The following is a 21,233-nucleotide window of genomic DNA, read 5'->3' as shown; positions in this document are numbered from 1 at the left end:
GTGTCTAGAAAAACCGACACCTGGACTAGAATATTTATTTTTCTATACATTATTAATTTTTTAGGCGGTCTACTCTAGGCCACTGTTGATCCTAGGGACAAAGTTTTGGAAAAATGGGCAGGGACAGATTTCATGGGGTTAAAAAACATCCCAGTGTCAAACTCACTTACATTAGAAAGCTAAAAAATCTTTAAGAAAACAGGACTAATGGTTAGATAGAAACCAAATGTGGATTGAAAGGAATTTGGGGAACATCCTGCAACTCTTATCGCTATACAAAATTTAAATCTAAATTCATATGTCGCTTGTCAAGTTGGCATCATGTTATTTTTCCACCCACAATAAAACTGTCTCCATGTTGTACACTGACATAGAAACCATATTGTCATCTGTCACTTTACTGATCACATACAAACACAGTATTTGTTCTGTGCAACAGATTTTACTCTTGCAGACGACCCCAAAGTGGAACAGTGCAGACAGATTTGTAAGGACTTCAGTTGCTGCTGCTTACATACATAATAGAAAGTGACAACTGTTTTTTTTGTCCCTATTGTTTTGTTTGTGAGTGCTGACAGAAAATGCCCTGAATGCAGTACCATGAGAAAAGTGTCCTTTGAGCTTTAGCAAGGGTCTAAAATGCCAAACACATTATGCTTTCCAGCTTGTCAATGAGTTAATTCGTGATGAAACAGTCACTGTAATGAACATGAAGCCATATCAAAACTGTCTAATCCCAGCCTTCTGCTGGACTGTGTGTCTCGTTAAATCTCTTGCATCACCGCTTCCTCTATAATTGAGTGCAGAGTATTTTTTTTTTTCCACTTCTCTGCTAGCATCAATTACTAAGCATGGAAAAACACCAGAACAATTAGTGCCACCACAAACGGAAACACGTTCATTTCACATGTCTTTAAGAAACAGAGATATTTTATTGCAGGAAATCAGACTAAAAGGCTTTTTTTTTCGTTCACTGGGTAACTCATGATGGCTGTAGCTTTCCTTCATTTGTCCTTGAGTTCTTACCATTAAGCAACTAATTGAGTGTAAAACAGCAAGTTGTCTTATCTTACAACCTTCAAGATCAATCTCACCATTTATCGTTTGCTTGTGAATCACTAGCAAGGAAACTTTCTGTCATTGACGGGTTTTTAAAATGTAAATATTATGCCATAGCAGGGATTATTTATGACTCTTCTCAAGGATTTTTTTTCACACACTCTCACTCTCGCTTTCCTGTCCTGTTGAATGGTAACATCAATAATATTTCTTTTTTTTTTTTACTTTCAGTGTAAAAATGACAAGAAATGACACTGGTATTCATGCGGTAAAGCTAACAACAGGACTTCAGAAGTGTCTCAGGCTGTGTTTACACTTAGTATTAAAATGCGACCTGAATTTGGATGTTGTCCACATATGCATTGAAAAGATAAGTGTAAACGCATTTGTGATCGGAATGTTATTCAACATATCCTGGTTCGAAGGTAGTCGAGGACACATTGTGATGGGATCCTACTATACCATAAACGCAATCTAGCCATCGTGTCTGCATTCACAGATCAACATCACACAAAACACATCCGAAAATTACAGAACAATTCATTCTCTGTAAAGTATGCACATTTTTCCCACCACAGCTGGCAACTATCTTGGACCCATAGGTTTCTTTTTACTGTTTTCATTAGGCCAGCCTTAGTAACATTTGAAACCTCCTCATCCTTCTCATTTTACGAGATTGGTAAAACTTCCCGTAACTTCTGGTTGCGGGGCCATTTTTCCTCTGCAGACTTTTTTAAATATTGAGATCTGATCAGATATACAGATATAGAAGCCACGTGATGTTGACAAGCATGACGAGCTAATGATCCGATCTGCTTGATCAGATTACAGTGACTGAATTTTAAACGCAGCCTCAATTGCATACGATTTTGAGCCTGAACTTAAGAATGATAACAGCTCAAGCAAGAGGCAGTTTAGTAAGACAAGTGCCTCTGTCTGACAGTTGGAATATAACCATAATAGGTAATTTAGAGAAAATTTAAATTACACTCAGACTGTGTAGACACTGAAAAAATATGGCATGACATTTCAGGCCAATATTAAATACTACATTGCTTGTTTATGAATGAATATTTCATGATTAAATAATTACTTAATTAAAATCGTGTCTCTTGAAAGTTCGAGGAGGCAGAGGCAAGAGGAGGCAGATTTTTAATCTAAGACAGGACTTATCTCACTGATGTTTAATCAAGAGTTTACTGATACTCAACACTTGCTTAAAGTGAGCTGTAAGTGTGTGTAGGTGTGTAAGCTTATCCTCCAACTTCCTTTACAGGAGATCACATTGATTTAACAAAAACAACAGCGCTATTTATTCATCTGACAACTCAATATAGCCAATTAAACATGTGATAATAGAGGCACTATTTTTCATCATATTACAATTTAATGACATTAATTAAGTATTTTGTGGCTTCATTAATTTATGAACATGATTAAAATCTAAAAACTGGAATGTGCTGGATATTGTGGAAGCTGACAAATGAATTAACCACTTTGTTCAACAATAAACCATATTGTTCAATTAAACCAAATTTGCAGTCAGTAATTTGATGGTTATATATGGGACTATATCTGAAGTAATACAGTATACAGGCAAATTATTAGAATCCTATACAGCATATTATTTAATGGTGTATTCGATAGCAAAGGAAGAAAATGCTATTGCATTCTTTTTTCTTTTATGGCATTTGGCAGTCACCCTTATCCAGAGCAACCTTCGTTTTAACTCCCTTTTTATTCAGATGAATAACTGAGGCTTGGACTTACTCAGGGGCCCAGCAGCGGCAGCTTTGTGGACCTGGGACTCTTACAACTTTTCAATCAGTAGTCCAACACCTTAACCACTAAGCTACCACATGTTTGCATTGCGTAGGTTTTTTCCACAGAAAATGCTTGTGTTTAAAAGTCTAGATGATATTGGGAAGCCTAGCCTCTGATGCAAGAAAAATCGGTTAAGAATAATGCAGCTTTGAACTTAAGTCACCATCTAAATAGTGTCTATGTTTCACCTGTAGAGGTACTATATAGTATATGTCAAAAGATAAAAGCTAACTAAGATCCAATTATCATTCTTACAGGTGTACTATAGTCAAGATACTTCCAATATTATCCAGAAAGGGCTGGTGTAGGTGCAGGTCTTCATTCCAATCAAGCAGAAGCCCTGGCATCATTTGTAAGAAAGAATAATCAACTGATGAAACAGGTGGAATCAGATCAGGTGTGGCTTCTGCTTGATTGGAATGAAATCTTCCACCCACATGTGGATAGGATTGGACAGCCCTGCCTTAAGGTGACAAGGACATGTTCATGTGTTTTTCCAGAGAGTGGCACAAGTCTAAACTTACTTGACTAGATCACACACTGGGTGATTCCTGCATCCTTCTTATGGCAGATTTATCACAGAAATGCCCGATCTACCGACCGTCTACCCTAATGAAGCCAGATGATGCTGAAATGTCTGACTTGACATTAATTAAGATTGTAATTCAGGTTGAGGTCTCAGAAAAAAAACCCTGAGAAAGTGCTGAATGCTGGAGAAGAGATGGTAAGGTTGTCTCAATAGCGCTGCATGATAAATACAAGCAATTGATTTTCTTATCTTAACAAAACAGAGAATCTGCACTGTTGAGTCAGATAAATAGGCAGTATTTTTGTTTTCGATTAAGGGATACTGGTTCTCCTGAAAACTGAGCGGTTTTCTAAACAACGGCAGTAAAAAGCTGTCAAAGTGTAACAAATACTGCATATTGCTGCACATACTGTATGCCCAAAGCCTTTCCTTATCTTTATTTACATTAACTGGATCATAATTCCTAAGCGTATTTGTCCAATGGGAATTAATTTCACTGATGACCATCATTAAAAGCATTTAACTGCATGTGCTGCAGTTTAGACTATACGTGCATTTAAGATCTTTTTTGATTAAAATGTTACTGTAACATGGCTAACCCTAATAAAATAATTTTAAAAGTGATTATTGACATGTTATGAAGTTGCACTGGAACTGAATGGAAAAAAAAATCTCTTACAGTGGTGGAGTACTGGATGTCCTTCCAGATGGAAGTCTCCCGGGAGAGATCGGACACCTCAAACAGGTTGTCCATTTCGACTTCGCCAATCATGTCATGCCTTGAGAAGCGGTCGAAGTCAAACACGCTGAGGTGGAGCTTCCTGTTCTGCAGCTCATCGTAGGGCACTGGGAACTGAAAGATTTCATCAAATGTAGGATTGAGCGTCTTGCGGTGGACTCGCGTCTGGAACTTCTTACGGTCTGGGAGCAGGTAGATCTTGACGTAGGGGTCTGAGCTGCCACAGAGGTCTTTAGCTGGCAAGTCGAAAGCTTTGAGGACGTGGACCAGCAGTGTCTCGTTTTCGTAGTCGTAGCGCAGTGAGAAGTTGATCTTACCACAGGTCTTGCCGCTACCTTTCTTGGCTGACTCTTCGCTCTCAAGCATGCTCTGCTTGTAGAGCTCAGGATTGATGCGCCCGATGCTTGTGGGCTGCGCATCAACGTCCACATAGTCATCACCCAGATCCAGACTTCCTACTTGCATCTGGCGTGGCAGGTGACGTTTGAAGGAGCTGTGCCTGAGAATGAGATTCAGACAGAAAGCATATCAGATTAGATCAAGGATTTCATCCAAGGGTTTTAGATGTGAGGCTGAAATTGTGTTGATGAGGAAACTGTTGTTGTTCTGAATCCTAGAGTTTTATTTAATATGTACACACGATATGCAATCCTTTATTGATTTATATGCAACAGTTGTCATTACATGACAGTGAAATTGCTTTAATTTAGCTTCAACAGCTTTCACAGCAAAACACATTCATATCCAACATACTGTAATGTGCTGGTCTTTGAGAACAGCTTTACCTGTCAAAATGCTAATTAACCACTGTAAATACTTTTGGTGCTGAACAAAGATTAATGATCTCCCAGGTAAGGGAATATGGATTAACCATCATCCAGTTAACTGAATAAGTATAAAGAGGGAATATGTCCCAAATAAATACCAAACAGTTTATTAATTACTTCCAGATTAAAAATGGACAGTGTTTAAGGATTTCTTGTTGAATTGTTGAAGTCAAACTGATTATTGATATCTTACATAATTACATATATGTATGTATTTTTTTTTTTTTTAACAGCTAGTCATTTATGTCCTAGTGCTGCTGAATTCTCAAATCTGATTAGTCAGAAGCGGTCACTTCACTGTCTATAACATTAAGGTTTATTCTAAAATGTTATCGTTTGTGATGTAACAGCAACTAGTAGACAGGGACTTGTAATTGCTGATATGGTGAAGTTTCAGTAAGGAAAAACCATTTAATTAACATTTATGAAAGGAGTCTCCAATGTCAGTACACTGTGAAAGTCAGTAAATCTTCAGGACTTTGCATTTTCTGCTTCCTTGTATTATAAACGTAAAGAACAATATAATATAATTATATTATATATAATATATAACATAATTATATTTGTTTTTTTGTGATACTTTGATTTATAATCATTGGCAAATAGCTGTGGAACAGTGTTAGAGTAATAAAACATTTTGGACACTTCAGGATGGTCACAGTATTCACAATGTCATTGATTACTTTCCTATTTCATGTCTGCCACTGATTTTGAAATGATTATTATATCCAACTTAAAGGTGTAGTAAGCAACTTTGCTAAGTGTTAGCTCAAGGTAGCTGTTTTACAGCTCAGAATCCAAACAAATACAGTCTTTTCCTTGATTCTTCCCTAGAATCCAAGTCTTTTCCTATAAATCCCAACTGGAGTGTTCCCAATAAATCCATACACTCTAGTCTAGCATTGCTGAATGCTAGTGATATAAACAGCATGAACACCAGGCAGCGATGATTTTGTCCTGATTGGTTAGTTGTTAAAACATCATGGTGTTTTCTCCTGTTTTGAGACCTGCAGCATGACACAGACTACTTTTTATTCCAGATATTTTATTAGCAGTTAAGAAATGTGTGGAAAAAGCACAAACCTTTAGCTTCCATATATAAATTGTTTAATCAAGACTTGAAGTAATGTGTAGGGTCAGACTAGGTTTGAATGCAAGTGCAGGGTTTAATTCAAGGGTAGAAGATAAATCCAGATGAAAGAAAAACCAAAATGAAAGCCTATACTGTAGTCTAAGTAAATTACTGGACTGACTGAACTAGGCTAGGGGGAATTTTAGGAACAAAAATTGTGTTGATTCTCAGTAAAGCTTACTCAATAACCTCACTACCAGAATGCTAGGCATACGATTCAAGCAAGGTCTGGGTTATTTATGGAGAGTGTGCTAATTGCTAACAGGTGGCTGGGCTTAGAAGCCTGTTGGACGAGACTGAAGTAGTGGTTTGTGTGACTGTTCTCATTGTTTGGCTAAAGAGTTTGGGAAATGGAGAATTGGAGCTGGGGAAGATTTTAGGTTTGAACACTTTGAAATATATTCTGACTGATCCAAATGTCTGTATGTAATGAGCTGTGACATGTTTGATGTGTTAACCACCCAACTGAACATATGGAAAAGTCAGAATATATTGGCAAATATCACATCCCGTCATCTCTTTTTACTGGCTACCTTACAGATACATTTTTGATTCTTTACCCCAGGGACCAAAAAATGGAATTTGTGCTTGTTTGGTTGTTTCTATGTTCAGCATTGAATGTCTTTGTCATGTCTCGCTTCACAGAAGTTCACAGCTAATATGAAGCCCATATGAAAGTAGACACTCAGGGCTTTGAGAATTTATAATTTTCCATAAATATTTCTGTTTTTATCCAGCTTACTAGGGGTAATAATTTCATATTGTCCATTTTATAGATTACACCTAGTTTTTTTATCTATCTGTCTATCTATTTATATACATTTATATATACTATACTTATACCTACTATATACTATCTGTATATACACTGTATATTATCTATTACTGTTGTACTGTACATTCATTGTACATAATGCACACATTTGTAGCACAATTATAATTACATCTGACACTTTATCTGCTGTAAATACTACTTGCACATACCTCTCTATGCACACTCTGACATAGTCTTATTTATCGATGTACATATTTACATATTTATCTGCACTTGTTCATTTGCACAATTTCTACTGTTTGCACTTCTGGTACATGCTAAACAGCATTTTGTTGCTATCTACCTGTACTTTGAAATGACAAAGTTGTACAGTATCTATCTATCTATCTATCTATCTATCTATCTATCTATCTATCTATCTATAAAAAAGTTTCTATCTTTAAAGTAAATGGTCATATCAATTCTCTCATTGCTCCAAGTGCTTGTCCATAAGCAACTAAAATGTTATCTTCAACAACTAAAATTCTGTGTAAGGGAGAAGCACACATCTCACACTGAAAGCTAACAGAGTCCTGACTCATTTTATATAAGACACACAGCTGGAAAATTATTCATTTTATGTCCTATACGGAGATGTGCTGGGTAGAAAGAGTTAACCAGTCAATTTTTCCTGTTTGTCTCTGAGATACACTCTGGGATGTCAATGTGACAGCTGATGACATGGAAGAGAAGAGAAAGGGGTAGATCTGGATTTATAAGGTGTTATTGTCACCCTGTTGGTGGCATAGTGCTTTGGTGAATGGAAATGTCACGAGTATTTTATCTCTTGTGCCTAATAACGTTATTAATATGTTTGACGGTAGACAAATATTAAAATGGCACGTTTTGAATACCATCACTTCTACATCGCTTCGACTGAACAGGTTGCACTGCCGTGTTTACTTAGCATATTTTCCTCAAATTAATTTGTGGCTACGACACTACAATTCATACACAGATCAGTGACATAAAGACTCCAAAACTTAGATGCCTTTCTCCTCCTGATTCCGTCTCACGGCTAAGTCACCGTTTAACTTTTAAGCAGCACACAAATTGAAGTCTTCAACAAGCGGATTATTAATTCCCCTCGATGTGCGTGTGCATGGGAAAGGCTGCTCTCGGAAGCATGTAGAACTAATCAGATTTCAGATGCCTGATTGCTTTGGCAACGTTGCTACTCGTAACTTGATGTGAAAATGCTGATTGTTTCATTCAATCTCTGCATGCACTTAAACAGAATGTTTGAACAATTTTCTTAATCGTTTTGCATATAGAGAAAATAAACAATGTTTGAAAAATCTGCAGAATTTCAAGAAAAACCTGGTTTCATGAACAACAGTGAAGCTGTATATCACTTCAGAGGTTTCATATATACTTCTGTTTTATAGATATACAACTAGTGTGGATGCTGTTACATAATATTTGCACCCCTCAAAAAAAAAAATAGTCCAACATGTGCTTAACTACTTAATCTCAGTGGGTTGTTGTAGGATATGAGCTGCTGCTGTAATCATAAAGACTGTTCTGTTCTCTTTCTCACACTCTGCTCATACTAAAAGCCCTTTCAGCACTCTTAGTACTATCTATCTTTACTTATATACATCTGTATGCTGTCATTTTTTAATTGTTTCTCTGAAGGATTGCTCCTCATGACTTCTCAGGAGGTTTTCCCTTACCACAGCTGCCTCTGGCTTGCACATTAGGGATCTAAAGCTCCATCTTGAGTTCTGTAAAGCTGCTCTGTCACAATGTTTATGCAAAAATTTATAGGGTTGTCTTGTTTCATGTTCGTCCGCTTATCCTACATAGGGTCAGGAATCTGGAGTCTATCTCTAAGGGAAACCCTGGACATGATGCCAATCCATCACAAGGCACAATCACACACATCCATTCACACACTACAATTTAGAGATGTCAATCAACCTGCAATACATGTCTTTGGACTGTGCGATCAAACACCTGAATCACAGGGAACTCCAACCCCTAACCCTGGAGGTGTGAGGCACTAGGAGGTAGTGCTAACCACTAATCTCCCTTTCCCTCCTTCATGTTTCATATGTTGTTGTTCTTTCAGCTGCTTCCTGTTCGGGGTCACCACAGCGGATCATTTAGTCCGTATATTTTAATTTGGCACAGGTTTTACGCCGGATGCCCTTCCTGATGCAACCATCCTATTTTATCCAGGCTTGGGACCAGCACTGAGAGTTAACTCTTTAGTGGCTAGGTTAGCTCCCTGCCCAGGAATTAAACCCAGGCCGCAGCACAGAGTGCACGGGATCCCACCAGGAGGCCCCTTCATGTTACATATGATACCCTGATCTATTTCCTCTAGCGAAGACAGGCAGGTTACACCTCATGTTAACAAATTAGCATGAGAAAGAACTGGTCTTTATCAGAGGACATGCAGAAAATCAATGATGGCACGGCAGACAGATTTGTTGGCATGGGACGACATTCGCTACATGACACCACTGATTTCCATCTGCCCTAAGTTGCTCTCTCTCTCTCTCTCTCTTCACCAATCTGCTGTGTCTGTTTATTGTGCTTGATGCCTACGACAATTTGTAAGTGATTGACCTCCCTGACATCTCTGCACTCTCCTAGTAAGAAAGCTAAATAAATGGAAACATCAAATCTACTGCTTATGTTGACTCTTTTTGACTGGCTCTAGGATCCGGCATTTACGTCTGTGGCGTTCAGAATCATTAGCATGACGTGGACTTTCCTTGTTAACAGGAGAGTTGTAACCATGGTTACCTGGGTGTTATTGTCATCTGTCTGTAATTTGCCCTTATTACCACTAGGCATGTTGACCCTGTTATTGGCTCAGTCTGCTATTGTTACCGTCTCTGGGTGTTATTATGATATTCGCTGGTTTCTTTTATGTACCTTACCTTTATAATTCTGTTCTTAAATCTGTCTGTTTTGCAGTTCCAGTGAACTCACAGTGCACATGAACCCATCAAAAAAAAAGAGTTTGTATGAATAAATATACCGTATGCAACGGTGTCTATCATACAGTGATGTAAACAAATATGAATACATTATGTGGAACGAACAGATACAAATACAGGTTTTTTAGAAAGCTTACATCTGGTTGAGAGTTGTGAGCTGAGAGAGCTGTGCATTGGGAATTGTATTGTGCAGGAAAAAAATTGCAAAACGGAATATTGAGTGAGCAAGCAGTCAGATATGAAGCTTGGTGGACATTCACTCCTTAGTATTTGCCTGGTCAGGGTCACAGTGGGTTGAAACAGGCTACCAGTTTGACTTTACTGTATAATAAGAAATAAACCTGATTGAATTTATTTAACAAATCTTTGTAGATAGGAACGAACAAATAATAAAGAGGCGAATGTGTACTAGAGGGAAGTAGCTTGAGGTTGAGGATCTGTCACACACCATGCATACAGACTTCTTTCTGGTGTCTCTGCAGGAATGATTGGATTACATCACTCCTACCTTTACTTATACAGATATGAATATTTTGAGCATTAAACAGATACAGATACAGAGAATGGCATTGTGTTACACTGTGTCTCAAAGGAACTAATCCATAACTGCTTTATATACTTTATATACTAACTTACTGGGTCACTTCTGGAGACTTTAATCATGTTGGAAGAAGAATCACCTGATGCTTGTGTGAAATATTCGAATTTGTGTGTTTTTCTAGCATGTTGTGTGTTTTTTAGCAATGCTAATTATGAAAATTCCTGTCTTTTACACACTAAGCTTAGTGGTCTGGACATACCTAATGACCTAATGTGTGTGTGTATAAGCATATAATGAAGTGATATTATTACATGTCCTACCTGGTGGATGAGGCTGGTTCTGTGGTCTGTCTCTGCATGCGCTGTGTACGCCGCAGGAAGTGCTCCTTCATGGAGAGCTGCACTTCTGCTGGAATGTCAGGTGATGTGTGGCTGATCTTCACGGCTGCCTCCAGGAAGCCCATGGGTGTTAGCGACTCCTTCACTTTCTCCATAGCCATGCCAACCAGGGGCTGCTGGGGACTGGGGACACGCGACAGCGGCTGAAGGGACGGGTAGCTGTCCGCGGTTAGGGCCACAGAACTGGAGGACGTCACAGCCTTCTTGCGCCAAGGTATCCAGCACAGTTTCCAGGAAGCTAACCCCACCAGTAGCAGCAATGCCAAACTGCACGCCACTAGAACGCCAACAGGGATGCCAACAGTGACGTCTGTAGCCAGGAAGACGAAAGCCAAGAAAAAGTAGTGCCACAATATGGGGAAACAGATGGCAGAGAGAGACAGAAACATACATGTTAATATATTTAGGATTATATTTTCGCCTGCTAGAGACATGTTTTACATGCATATATAATCACTGACGTCGAGTTCACTCACAGTAGCTTTACAAGCAGCAAAGGAAATCTGTAATCCTCAGTTGGCAAAACAAAGGCTATTGAAAAGTGATGATCATAACACTCCCATACGAATACACCGCAATGTAATTAATCACTCATACAGCATATAGGCCTGTAATCTACTTTCAAAGAAACAAAGCCAGTGGAAGATGCTGCAATGCTGCCATCTGTGAAATGCTTATGAGTGGGTGTGGGAGGAAACAAATGCACATTTTCTCTTATATAGACTATGCTTGGAAATGAGCTAGTACACCATAAAGCTGGAGAGACTCCGAGAATGCTGACAAGCAGTATGCAAACATTGATTTAAAATGAAAAGGCGGAAGAGAAGTAGCGACAGGACTGTCGTTCAGCATGCCGCTGGGCGATCTAGCTTGGTTTTTTTCTCAGAAATAATCTCAAGACAGGATGATTATTCTTTTCTCTCGTAGACGTACAGGCTGAGCAAGAATGACTGACTTTTTTTTTTTTTTTCCCGAGGTCATCTATTGCCCGGTGCCTTTGATTAGTTCGATTTATCAGCTTTAATGCAGACAGAGATATCCCTGAACTTGTTGAGTAGGCAAATGAAACACAAATCTCCAGACACGCTTGAATGTCTGCATCCAAGCCTAATTTGAGGTTTTTCAAACTTTCCTCATTTTTGTGTTGTTTTTTTTTCCCACAAAGCCTTTTTTGTTGAGTGATAACATAGGTTAGATTTTAATGAGTAAAACAACTCAGACAATGAAGACAATAAGCTTTGTTAGGGCTAATTCTCATGGGAACTGCAAAATGAATCAAACTTCATCTAGTGGGCATCTGAAATGTAATTAACCTAGACTGATATTTTTTTATTATATCTAAATATATAAATGAGAACATACTAGAAGTCTGTTACACAAATCGCAGAGGAAAATATTGGATGATGTTATATGATTTTTCAAGCTATCCATAATTTTATGTTGTTTTATTCTTGTATGTTCATGAACCTTCCTGTTAGAGATTTTTTTTTTTTAAACTCGTTGTCCACTCTCTTGGATGGAGAAGGGATTTCTAGACCCAGTCATTTATTCTTCCAGTAGACTCACACCATCAACCGGTCTGTACCTTCCTCTTGTAATCTGAAATTGCAATACAAAATCTGTCTGTCTGCCTGTCAACTTTCCATTCCTCCTCACTGACAGCACAGCTGGGGTCTTTTGACCAGCTTAACAGTCACTTGAGTGATTATTTACCTCTGTGCTTTATAGAGTGAAACGATCATTCCTTCCAATAGCAAAAAAAAAAAAATCAATTTCAGGATATTTTTAGATTCAAAAGCTCCTCTTTGCTAACACCACAGGTGCAGTCAATCTGTCTTTTTGTCTAATACTAAAATAGCTTCAAATTGTTTTGAATTTTATATTAAGACAAGCAATGACCTGACAAGTGGCTTGTATCACTTTTGCGACTTTACTGGTCATAAATACAGCAAAAAACTCTCCGTTCTGTTTGGCAAATAGTCATAAACTCTGACTTCATTTCTGGATGAAATTCAAATCACTGGATATAGATGACACAGATTCATCTGCTTGTTCTAATATGTTATTGTTTCAGTCGTAACTACTTACCCTAGTACTTGTAGATTTAGGAATAGGGTTTGCACATAAAAGTATTTTAAAGATGTTCGTGAGTATTATTACTAAGGAGTCTCCAGTGTCAGCACTTTTTAGTTTAGTTCTAACACAGTAAGGAATCACTATGAGGGGTTTTGGGTTTCTTGGAATATGACAATATTGGGGGAAAAAAACAACCTTGTTGACTTTACTTAATTCAAAAGCGTACACCGTTTCCATGTGACCAAATTTAGGATCATTAACACAATTAGCTTTCATACATCTGCCATGATTTGAGTGTGTATTTTCAAAAAAAATCAAACACCCAGGGGCGAACTTAACCAATAAGTGAGGTAAGCAGCCGCTTGGGGCCCTGAACAATACCAAGAAGCCTATATAAACCATAGAGTACTTATTACTTTTCTATCATATATTGTATGGTCTGTCTATAACCATTAAGATTTTAACATTATTATTTCATCTTTTCAAATGCGGGCCCCCCCCATGATTCATGAATAGTGGAACACTCCTATCGTACTGCACATGTGCGAGGTTCCCATACCTGGAATCGCTTAGGGGCCCCAAATCAGTAAGTCCGCCCCTGCTCACATCTGAGCTGAGAATTGATCTCATGATACTGGTGTTTGGCAACAGAAACATTTCCACTGCACTGTTACACCATGCGTGTTAATCACCTACATTTAATACTATAGTTAGAATTCCCATCAGGGCCAACATCCTCACGAGATTTCCTAATGTAATTAGTTTATGTTAATATTCCGTGAGTGGATCATGCTCACTCTCCATCATTCAATCTAATCATTAAGAGACTTCTCTTATTTTTGTGTAGTATCATTTTTTGTTGAGATTTAATGTAAGCTATACACAGTGTTTTTTCTTCAGTTGGACTGAACACATATTCCTTTTTTTTTCTTGTAAGGTAAAGCTGAGATTGAAAAAAAGGTTAGTGATAGAAAGACTATTTATAGACTGTTATAGCATAAGTAATAACAAGGACTAACTAATTTCTAGGATGTTCAACAAATGTTCAACAACAAGTATGGTGTCATTCTGTAAAAAACATTAATGTCACTAGCTGATGATTGACATAAAACACTAAAATGATGATCCTCACTGTGAAAGAACAGGTTTCGCGAAGCATTAATCACGATGCAGATTAATGCTTACTTACATATAAACAACAACAAAAAGTTCAACGGGAAGTGTAAATAAAATACACATAGTGTGCCAGCTTTTCGATATCTAATTCAGACTCAGCACCAACATTTAGCTGAAACGTAGAGTAGTGTAGAGATTCACACTGGCAGACCACAGGGGGTTATATAGAAGAGTGGAGCTTGACGTTGCATGTCGTTGTCTTAATAGTCAACCTGTCATTATTAAACTAATCACTTTTCACGCTTCATTATTACCACAAAGAGTGTTAGTATCCTGGAAAAACAATAACGGCTGCATTAATTATGCTTCATAACATTCGTATTAGAGCAGCAGGGAGTTTAGCTGCTCCAGGGTCTCTTGTTTGATTGTTTAATTTCTCCTCATGTCCACTAGTGGTGGTAAAAACCATTCTTTTTAAAGGCTCGGGTTTCGTTCATTCACTGAAATGAATCGAGTCAGTGATTCCTTTTGAGTCAGTGAGTCAGTGATTCTTTAATAGCCCTCGGTTCCAGTACAAACTCTAATCATGGTGGGAAATAGTGAAATTTTTTTCACCCTATAGTAATTGAATGGTGGGATTAATGCAGGTGATTATACGCTATAATAATTGAATGAGTATAGTTATGTACTGTTATGTTATGGCATGTATGTAATAGTAACTGCAAGTTTTTAGAAAATCTTTGACTATTGCATGATGGGTAACCAACCGAACGTACAAAAAGTACAAATGATTTCATTTGATTCCTTATAAGACAACAAATCATTGATGAAAATGGACAATAAAGAAAGTATATAAATGTTTAAGCATCAAAAAAGGACAGCACTTAGGATCTCAAGGATGAAGTGGCGTGATTGTTTTCTAATAACATGTTTAATTCCTTGAATACCACAGCGATTGTTTTAATCGTCTATTAAGGAATAACTACTTTCATACAAAACTAGAAAAGTGTCAGGAACTCCTGGGACAATTCTCTGACAGACCACCAAAAGGGAGTGCTGACAGGTGCATTGCTACAGCTTGTTTAATGCCATGTGGGTTAGGGTTAGTGTTTTCTTGTGTTTCCAATTACTCCTAATGTGTTGCCCTATTTATACCTGCTCTTTCGTATCTGTCTTTGTCAAATCATTGTTCGTTGTTGCGTTCGGTTTTTAGGATCACGTTTATTCATGCTGTGTCTTTTGTTTCAGTGACGCCTTTGTGTCTTTAGGTATTCGTGTTTTGTTTATTTCATTTCATGTCCAGTTACGTTGTGTTAAGTGTCATTTTAAGATAATGAAAACAAGAACCATCTTAACTTGCACTTGGGTCTGATTGGCGGTGTCTTTCTTAAATCGTGCCAAAAAGAGCTTGTTGGAGATAAGTGTTTTTGAATTGAGGAACGTTAACACAATTTCATACAAGTTTTCATACATCCAAGATGATTTGAGTTGAATGAGTAAAATAAGAGCGGAGCTGAGACCCGAACCCACAACACTGGATACGTTACCTGTACACTAATTGACTATACAGGTTTAACTTGCCTAAATTTATTTTTTTATTTATTATTATTATACCTTGCCTAAATTTGGGCATTGGTGGCTCAGTGGTAGGTTTCTCGCCTACCATGTGGAAGGGCCGCGTTCGATTCTCAGCCAATGCCCAATCCCCAGCCACTGGATGCAGTGCCGGTCCCAAGCCCGGATAAAAATGGGAGGGTTGTGTCAGGAAGGGCATAAAAGTTGTTGTGCAGACCAGTTGGTCCGCTGTGGTGACCCCTAACACACAGGGAGCAGCCGAAAGATCAGCAACAACATACCTTGCCTAACTGTATTTTTTATTTATTACTATTGCTATAGGTTTCAATTGATGTGCATCTATTCCACATTTAATAATAAAGAAACTAAGTTCAGTTTAAACTATAAACTCATTTTTTTTGCCAAATGTATTATTTTTATGTAAACTATAGGCTAGTTTTAGTATACATTCTTATAACAATACATTCTTAAATCTGACTGAACACATATTTCATTTTTTCCCAGTAAAAAAGGTTGCTATAATTTGAGAATTTGATAAATTTCAGAATTATAACAGCACTATGGAATAAATGAATGCCATCAAAACCCGATCGCCATGGAATAAACAGAAAAATGTGCTGTTTCTGTATCTGATAGACCTCCAAAACAACATATCAGGCTGACTGTTCACATGTCTCAACAGATGACACATGATGTGCATAACGGCATCATGGAAAGACTGCGTTTCTGCGATGAAAAATTGCGTATATGCTTTATAGTAGTCGCTGGCAATCTTGCATGCTTATGCTCGCTTTACTCTGGTCATAAAAATAAATCCTTACAAAACAACTGAAGCAACAGGCTAACAGCTAGTTAGCCCGGTAGAGATCTGTGTATAAATGCCACAAGCTCTGTTTGGTGTAAAAATAATTTTTTTAAAAAATAAATAAATAAAATAAAAAACAGAAAATGAAGCAAGTTAAAATCTAGCATTTAGGAAACTATCACTTTGATCCAACACATCAAAAGTGATAGTTTGTGCAATTAATGCAGTAATTGCAGCCCAGTTCAGGCCCAGGAGCTTATACAAGTTAATTTCACAAGCTAGCAAAATAAAGAAACATCTCGCTTTTTCTCAAGGCTATTTCATTTCTAATAACCTAATTCTAGCGATTATATTAGGTGGGTGGAATCATTTTATCATGTTAGAAAAGCTTTTCTCTACAACCTGCACTTTATCTGACTCTAAATATAAAAGAGCATTATAACAGAGTGGATAATGAGATGCTTAGTATTTGAAGCGGTAACACAATTTAATACAGACACACTATATTCTCTGGTGGACTGTATTTTTCATACCCTCCATTGTTACGTTATTTATTCGTATGTAAAATGTAAATTATGAAAGGAATTAAACACAGTTGGATATGCTATTAGAGGAAAAATAATCAGCAATTAAGAGGGCAGCGTGATGAACGTGGGCATGAAGCAGAGCTACTGCTACCACCGTGAAGCTGATTATTTTCGTATAAAAGCAAATGTTTTATTGCTTTTATGCCACAGCAAATTAGTGAATGATATTTTTTTATTAAATAAAAAAAACATATAGAACACAGTATTTTTTCCATTTATTCTACTCTGTTGTATAATATCCACGAAACAAGTTCAAGTCCTCTTACAACTCACTATTAAATCAGCAATAAATGACTCATAGACAAAAATAAACCCCGTCTTATTATTTTAGGTGAGAAACCAGAATGTGAAAAAGTCCTCAACAGCTTTTCTCACTGAAAAATCAAGAATCACACATGCTACACAAGTCTCTGTGTAAGAGGTTACTGGAAATTAGAATAGATCGAGCGCATTAATATTAACCTTGACACTGGAACTACGGTCTGTGCTGCTGATATAAAAAAAATGATTAACACCCTGACTGAGAATTTAGCACACAGCACTGCCAGATAAAAAGTCCTAGCACTTGGTATTAGCAATACCCTGACACAGAATACGAGTCTTTGTGAAGTAAAAAGAAAACATTCAAAAGTAAATTATTGTTTTGATTATTTTTCACATATATACAGCTCTGGGGGGGGGGACCACTCCAAAATAATGAGTTTCTTATGTTTTTTTTCTTACAGGCTCATATTTTGGTGAGATGAACAGTTTTGTTTCATTTTTTGTGAACTGCTGACAATATTTCTCCTAAATTCATAATATAACTATTGTTATTTAGAGTGTATATTTAAGGGAAATGACAACACATCAAAATAACCCAAGATCATGCAGTATTTGCAGAGCTTTAATAACTCAAATAAAGCAAAATACAAATAATTTGTAAACAAATTGTGTTAATGCTTTGGCTAAATAACATTAAGAAACCAGTATTTGGTGGAATAACCCTGATCTGCATGCGTTTTGGCTCCATGCTCTTCACCAGTTTTTCACATTGCTGTTGGGGAACTTTATACCACTCTTTTTGCAAAAAAGCAAACAGCTCAGCTTTGCTTGATGGTTTGTGATCATCCATCTTCCTCCTGATGACATTCCAGAGGTTTTCATTAGGGTTCAAATCTGGAGATTATTTGGAGGTCTCTTATTTTTTTCCAGAGCTATATATATAATACATATATATATTTCAGCACAGTGAAATTCTTTCTTCAGATATCCCAACTTTGGAATTTGTGGTCAGAGAGCGGCCCCACACTGCAGCTTGGCTGTGATGGGGCTTAAACCCCAAGCCTCTTATCAACAAACCAGGGCCTTAACCACTTGAACCACTACTGCCTGGGGTTTTCACATATTCTATCTTACTAGGAAGCTGGGGTCAGACCTAGGGTCAGGTCAGGCATCATGCAGTGCCTCTGGAGCAAGTAGGATTAAGGGCTTTGCTCAGGGGCCCAGCAATGGTAGCTTTGCAAGTCAGAGGCTAGAACCCTGACCTTCTGATCAGTGACCCAGCACCCAGAATTACACACACTACAAGTCTCTGTGTAAGAGTTTACTGCAAATTAGTATAGATCGAGTGCAGATTAGATCGAGATCTAGATTAGATCTGAGCCACCACTTCCCCACACATGCATGGGCAAAGGCAAATCTCATCATCATGACCATGGATGTGTATGAAACAGATAGATTTCTGTCTTGTATGAATTGCTTTTCTTGTCATTTACTGCTGAAGTGTAAGATCCATCACAAGGCACAGAGTAGTGGATGAAAGTGTTGCTCTGTTCTGGTTTAATCTTTCACCTCAGGAGGCATGGTTAATGAAGCACAAAGGTGTGGGAGTGTGGGCCCAGCGGGCCTGATCATCCTATCCCAACGATTAGCACTCCGTTAATGAGCCACTTGTCTGTAGATCGCAGGTTTGCAATCAACCACTTGTCCGGAGTACAAAGATCAGTGCATAACCAAATACGAATATGTTATTCGACAGATAACAAATACGAAGAGCACTATTTTTTCCCCCATCTGGTTGACTCAAGCTGAGCTTTGTTACTGGGATCTGATTTAACACAAAAAACCATCAGTGCTCAGTGAAAGATATGCATTTCTAACAATTATTCATCCATCCTTAATAACTTAAATTAAATCGCTTGTTTGATCACATTTTGGAAAATAGAACCAGATTAATTTATAAAAAATAAAATATTGCGAGATGGTAGAAAAATACTAACAGAAGAACTAACAGTAATCTGTTCTCAGAGTTTTCCAAGTTCTCAGTGGTTTCATAATTAATTTTAAAAAAGAAATAAGAGCTTTTCTGTTTTTTGTTTTTAAATTATTTGGCTAATTTAAAAATGAAAAATGAATTCTTGCATGGTCTGGTCATACTGAACCGAATGCTAGTGAAAAACAGGGATCTTCAGGGATGTTCAAAATTTTAGTGCATGTCTGTTATTTCAGGACACTTGTGCTTGTTAAATCTCATCTTAAATCATACGCTGCTGTACCAAGCCCTGATCTTGCATCATAAGCTCACTGAAGCACCCAGTATAGTGAAGCCACTGCTCTATATAAATAATTAAATAAACTGAGACCTCATTAAGTCACTCTAAGATAATAATATGTATTAATCACATCACTCTTAGTCTTGTGGCAGACTGCAGTAGGAATTCAAAAACATTACAAGGCTTGACTCAACCTGCTGCTTTGTTGAATTCATACAAGAATCAAAACGCATAGATGACAGAGAGTTTGACAGAAATGATAACGACCATGTGTCTTAATCCCAAACCTCAAATTAGCCACAAAAATATCTACTTGAAAAAAAAAATCATAATAATTCTCCATGTATAGTGTGCAACCTTTGAGACGAAATATTCTAAATTATTTCAGAAAAAAACCCAGAAATGGGCAGTTCTGTTATATTTAAAGGAGCAAGAAGGGTCCCCAAAATGGCAAAACCACACAAGGTATTTTATCACTGCTAGTGGTGTTTTAAGCCCCACACTCTTAAAGTGTGTCCTGAAGGGCTCTTGATTTGAGGTGTTCTTCACTTCTAAACGGGGTTTAAACCACCTCTGCTGTAGGTATCTCTGTTCAGACACACAAAAAGAAAAACCTTTAAGGCTGCTGGATAAAACACATGTGCTTAGAGAAAACAAAAAAACACAATCAGAAAGTCAGAGCATTGTGTACCTGCTTTTGGATGTAAAATAATGATGAAAACCTTTAGCAGACTCTGTTATCCAGATGCAACTTACATTTTATCTAACTTTTTTTTATATACAACTGAGCAATTGAGGGTTAAGAGCATTGCTCAGGGGTCCAGCGGTGGGAGCTCGGTTTGACCTGGGTTTCAAATTCACAATCAGTAGTATAACACCATAACCACTAAGCCACCACATCCCCATCACCTTTAGCTTGATACATTCATTTTGCAGATGAAATTGGTAGCCAAAACAGCCTGAGAAATCAGAAAGCAAATCAAGGCTTAAGGATTTTGATCAAGTGGCAAAGTTTACACTTTGGCAGAGCTCAGATTTGCTTTTCCAATCACAAGCGTAGAGGCTTAACCATAAACCATAAGCCCATAAATGTATGTTCTTGATTTGCAGAGTGAACTCAACATTCAGACTGTCCTGACGCAACATGGTTAATCCCATACCCAGCTTCATTCCGTTTATAATAATGAAAAAAAAAAAACTTTTAGTAATTACATTACTTAGACATTAGTTCATATAGGTGATAGCAATATTTATTAGTGTTTTACTAATTATTTTCAGGTTTTGTGTCAATTAATTATTATTTTTTCTTTTAAAAACAGCATGGTTTTTGTTCAATGGTAAATGATCAATTATCTGACTGCACTGGGTACATACAGTACTGATTTCAGCCATGTTTATTATTTCTGAATAAATTTGGAGCAGTGAGCGTGTGTTGGTAGGCTCATGTGATGCAAATGGATTTTCTCAGCCATATAACAAACTTGTGAGTCTGGCTTATGGCTTTTTTTAATCAAGATCTATATATTTTCCTGGTTATTTGTGAGAGGGAATTAGAAAATAAGAAAAATCTTTACGTTAACAAAATTACAGTAATAATGCACAAATGGTGATTGACAGCCAGCCTAATAAATGGACCAAATAAATGTTTTTATTGGGGTTGTATTCGAACAAATCTCGAACTCTGGTTAATATATGTGCGCGATATCTTGCACGAAATGCAAGA

At 37.4% G+C, this 21,233-nt stretch overlaps 1 protein-coding gene across 1 annotated transcript in view; it reads right to left on the bottom strand.

Moving 5' to 3' along the window:
* The window catches only part of syt6a (synaptotagmin VIa), a 75,655-nt gene that overhangs the window by 15,743 nt on the left and 38,679 nt on the right, over nt 1-21,233 (bottom strand). The window contains exons 2-3 of the mRNA XM_058409065.1: nt 10,740-11,127; nt 4,092-4,650 (exon numbers count right to left, since the gene is read on the bottom strand). Of these exons, the coding sequence (XP_058265048.1) occupies nt 4,092-4,650; nt 10,740-11,127 (947 nt within the window). The remainder of the gene's footprint in view (nt 1-4,091; nt 4,651-10,739; nt 11,128-21,233) is intronic.

The sequence above is a fragment of the Hemibagrus wyckioides genome, linkage group LG15, assembly GCF_019097595.1.
Source record: "Hemibagrus wyckioides isolate EC202008001 linkage group LG15, SWU_Hwy_1.0, whole genome shotgun sequence".
NCBI classification, from domain to species: domain Eukaryota; kingdom Metazoa; phylum Chordata; class Actinopteri; order Siluriformes; family Bagridae; genus Hemibagrus; species Hemibagrus wyckioides.
The sequence above is the reverse complement of the archived record's forward strand: the minus strand, read 5'-3'. Positions and strand labels throughout refer to the sequence as shown.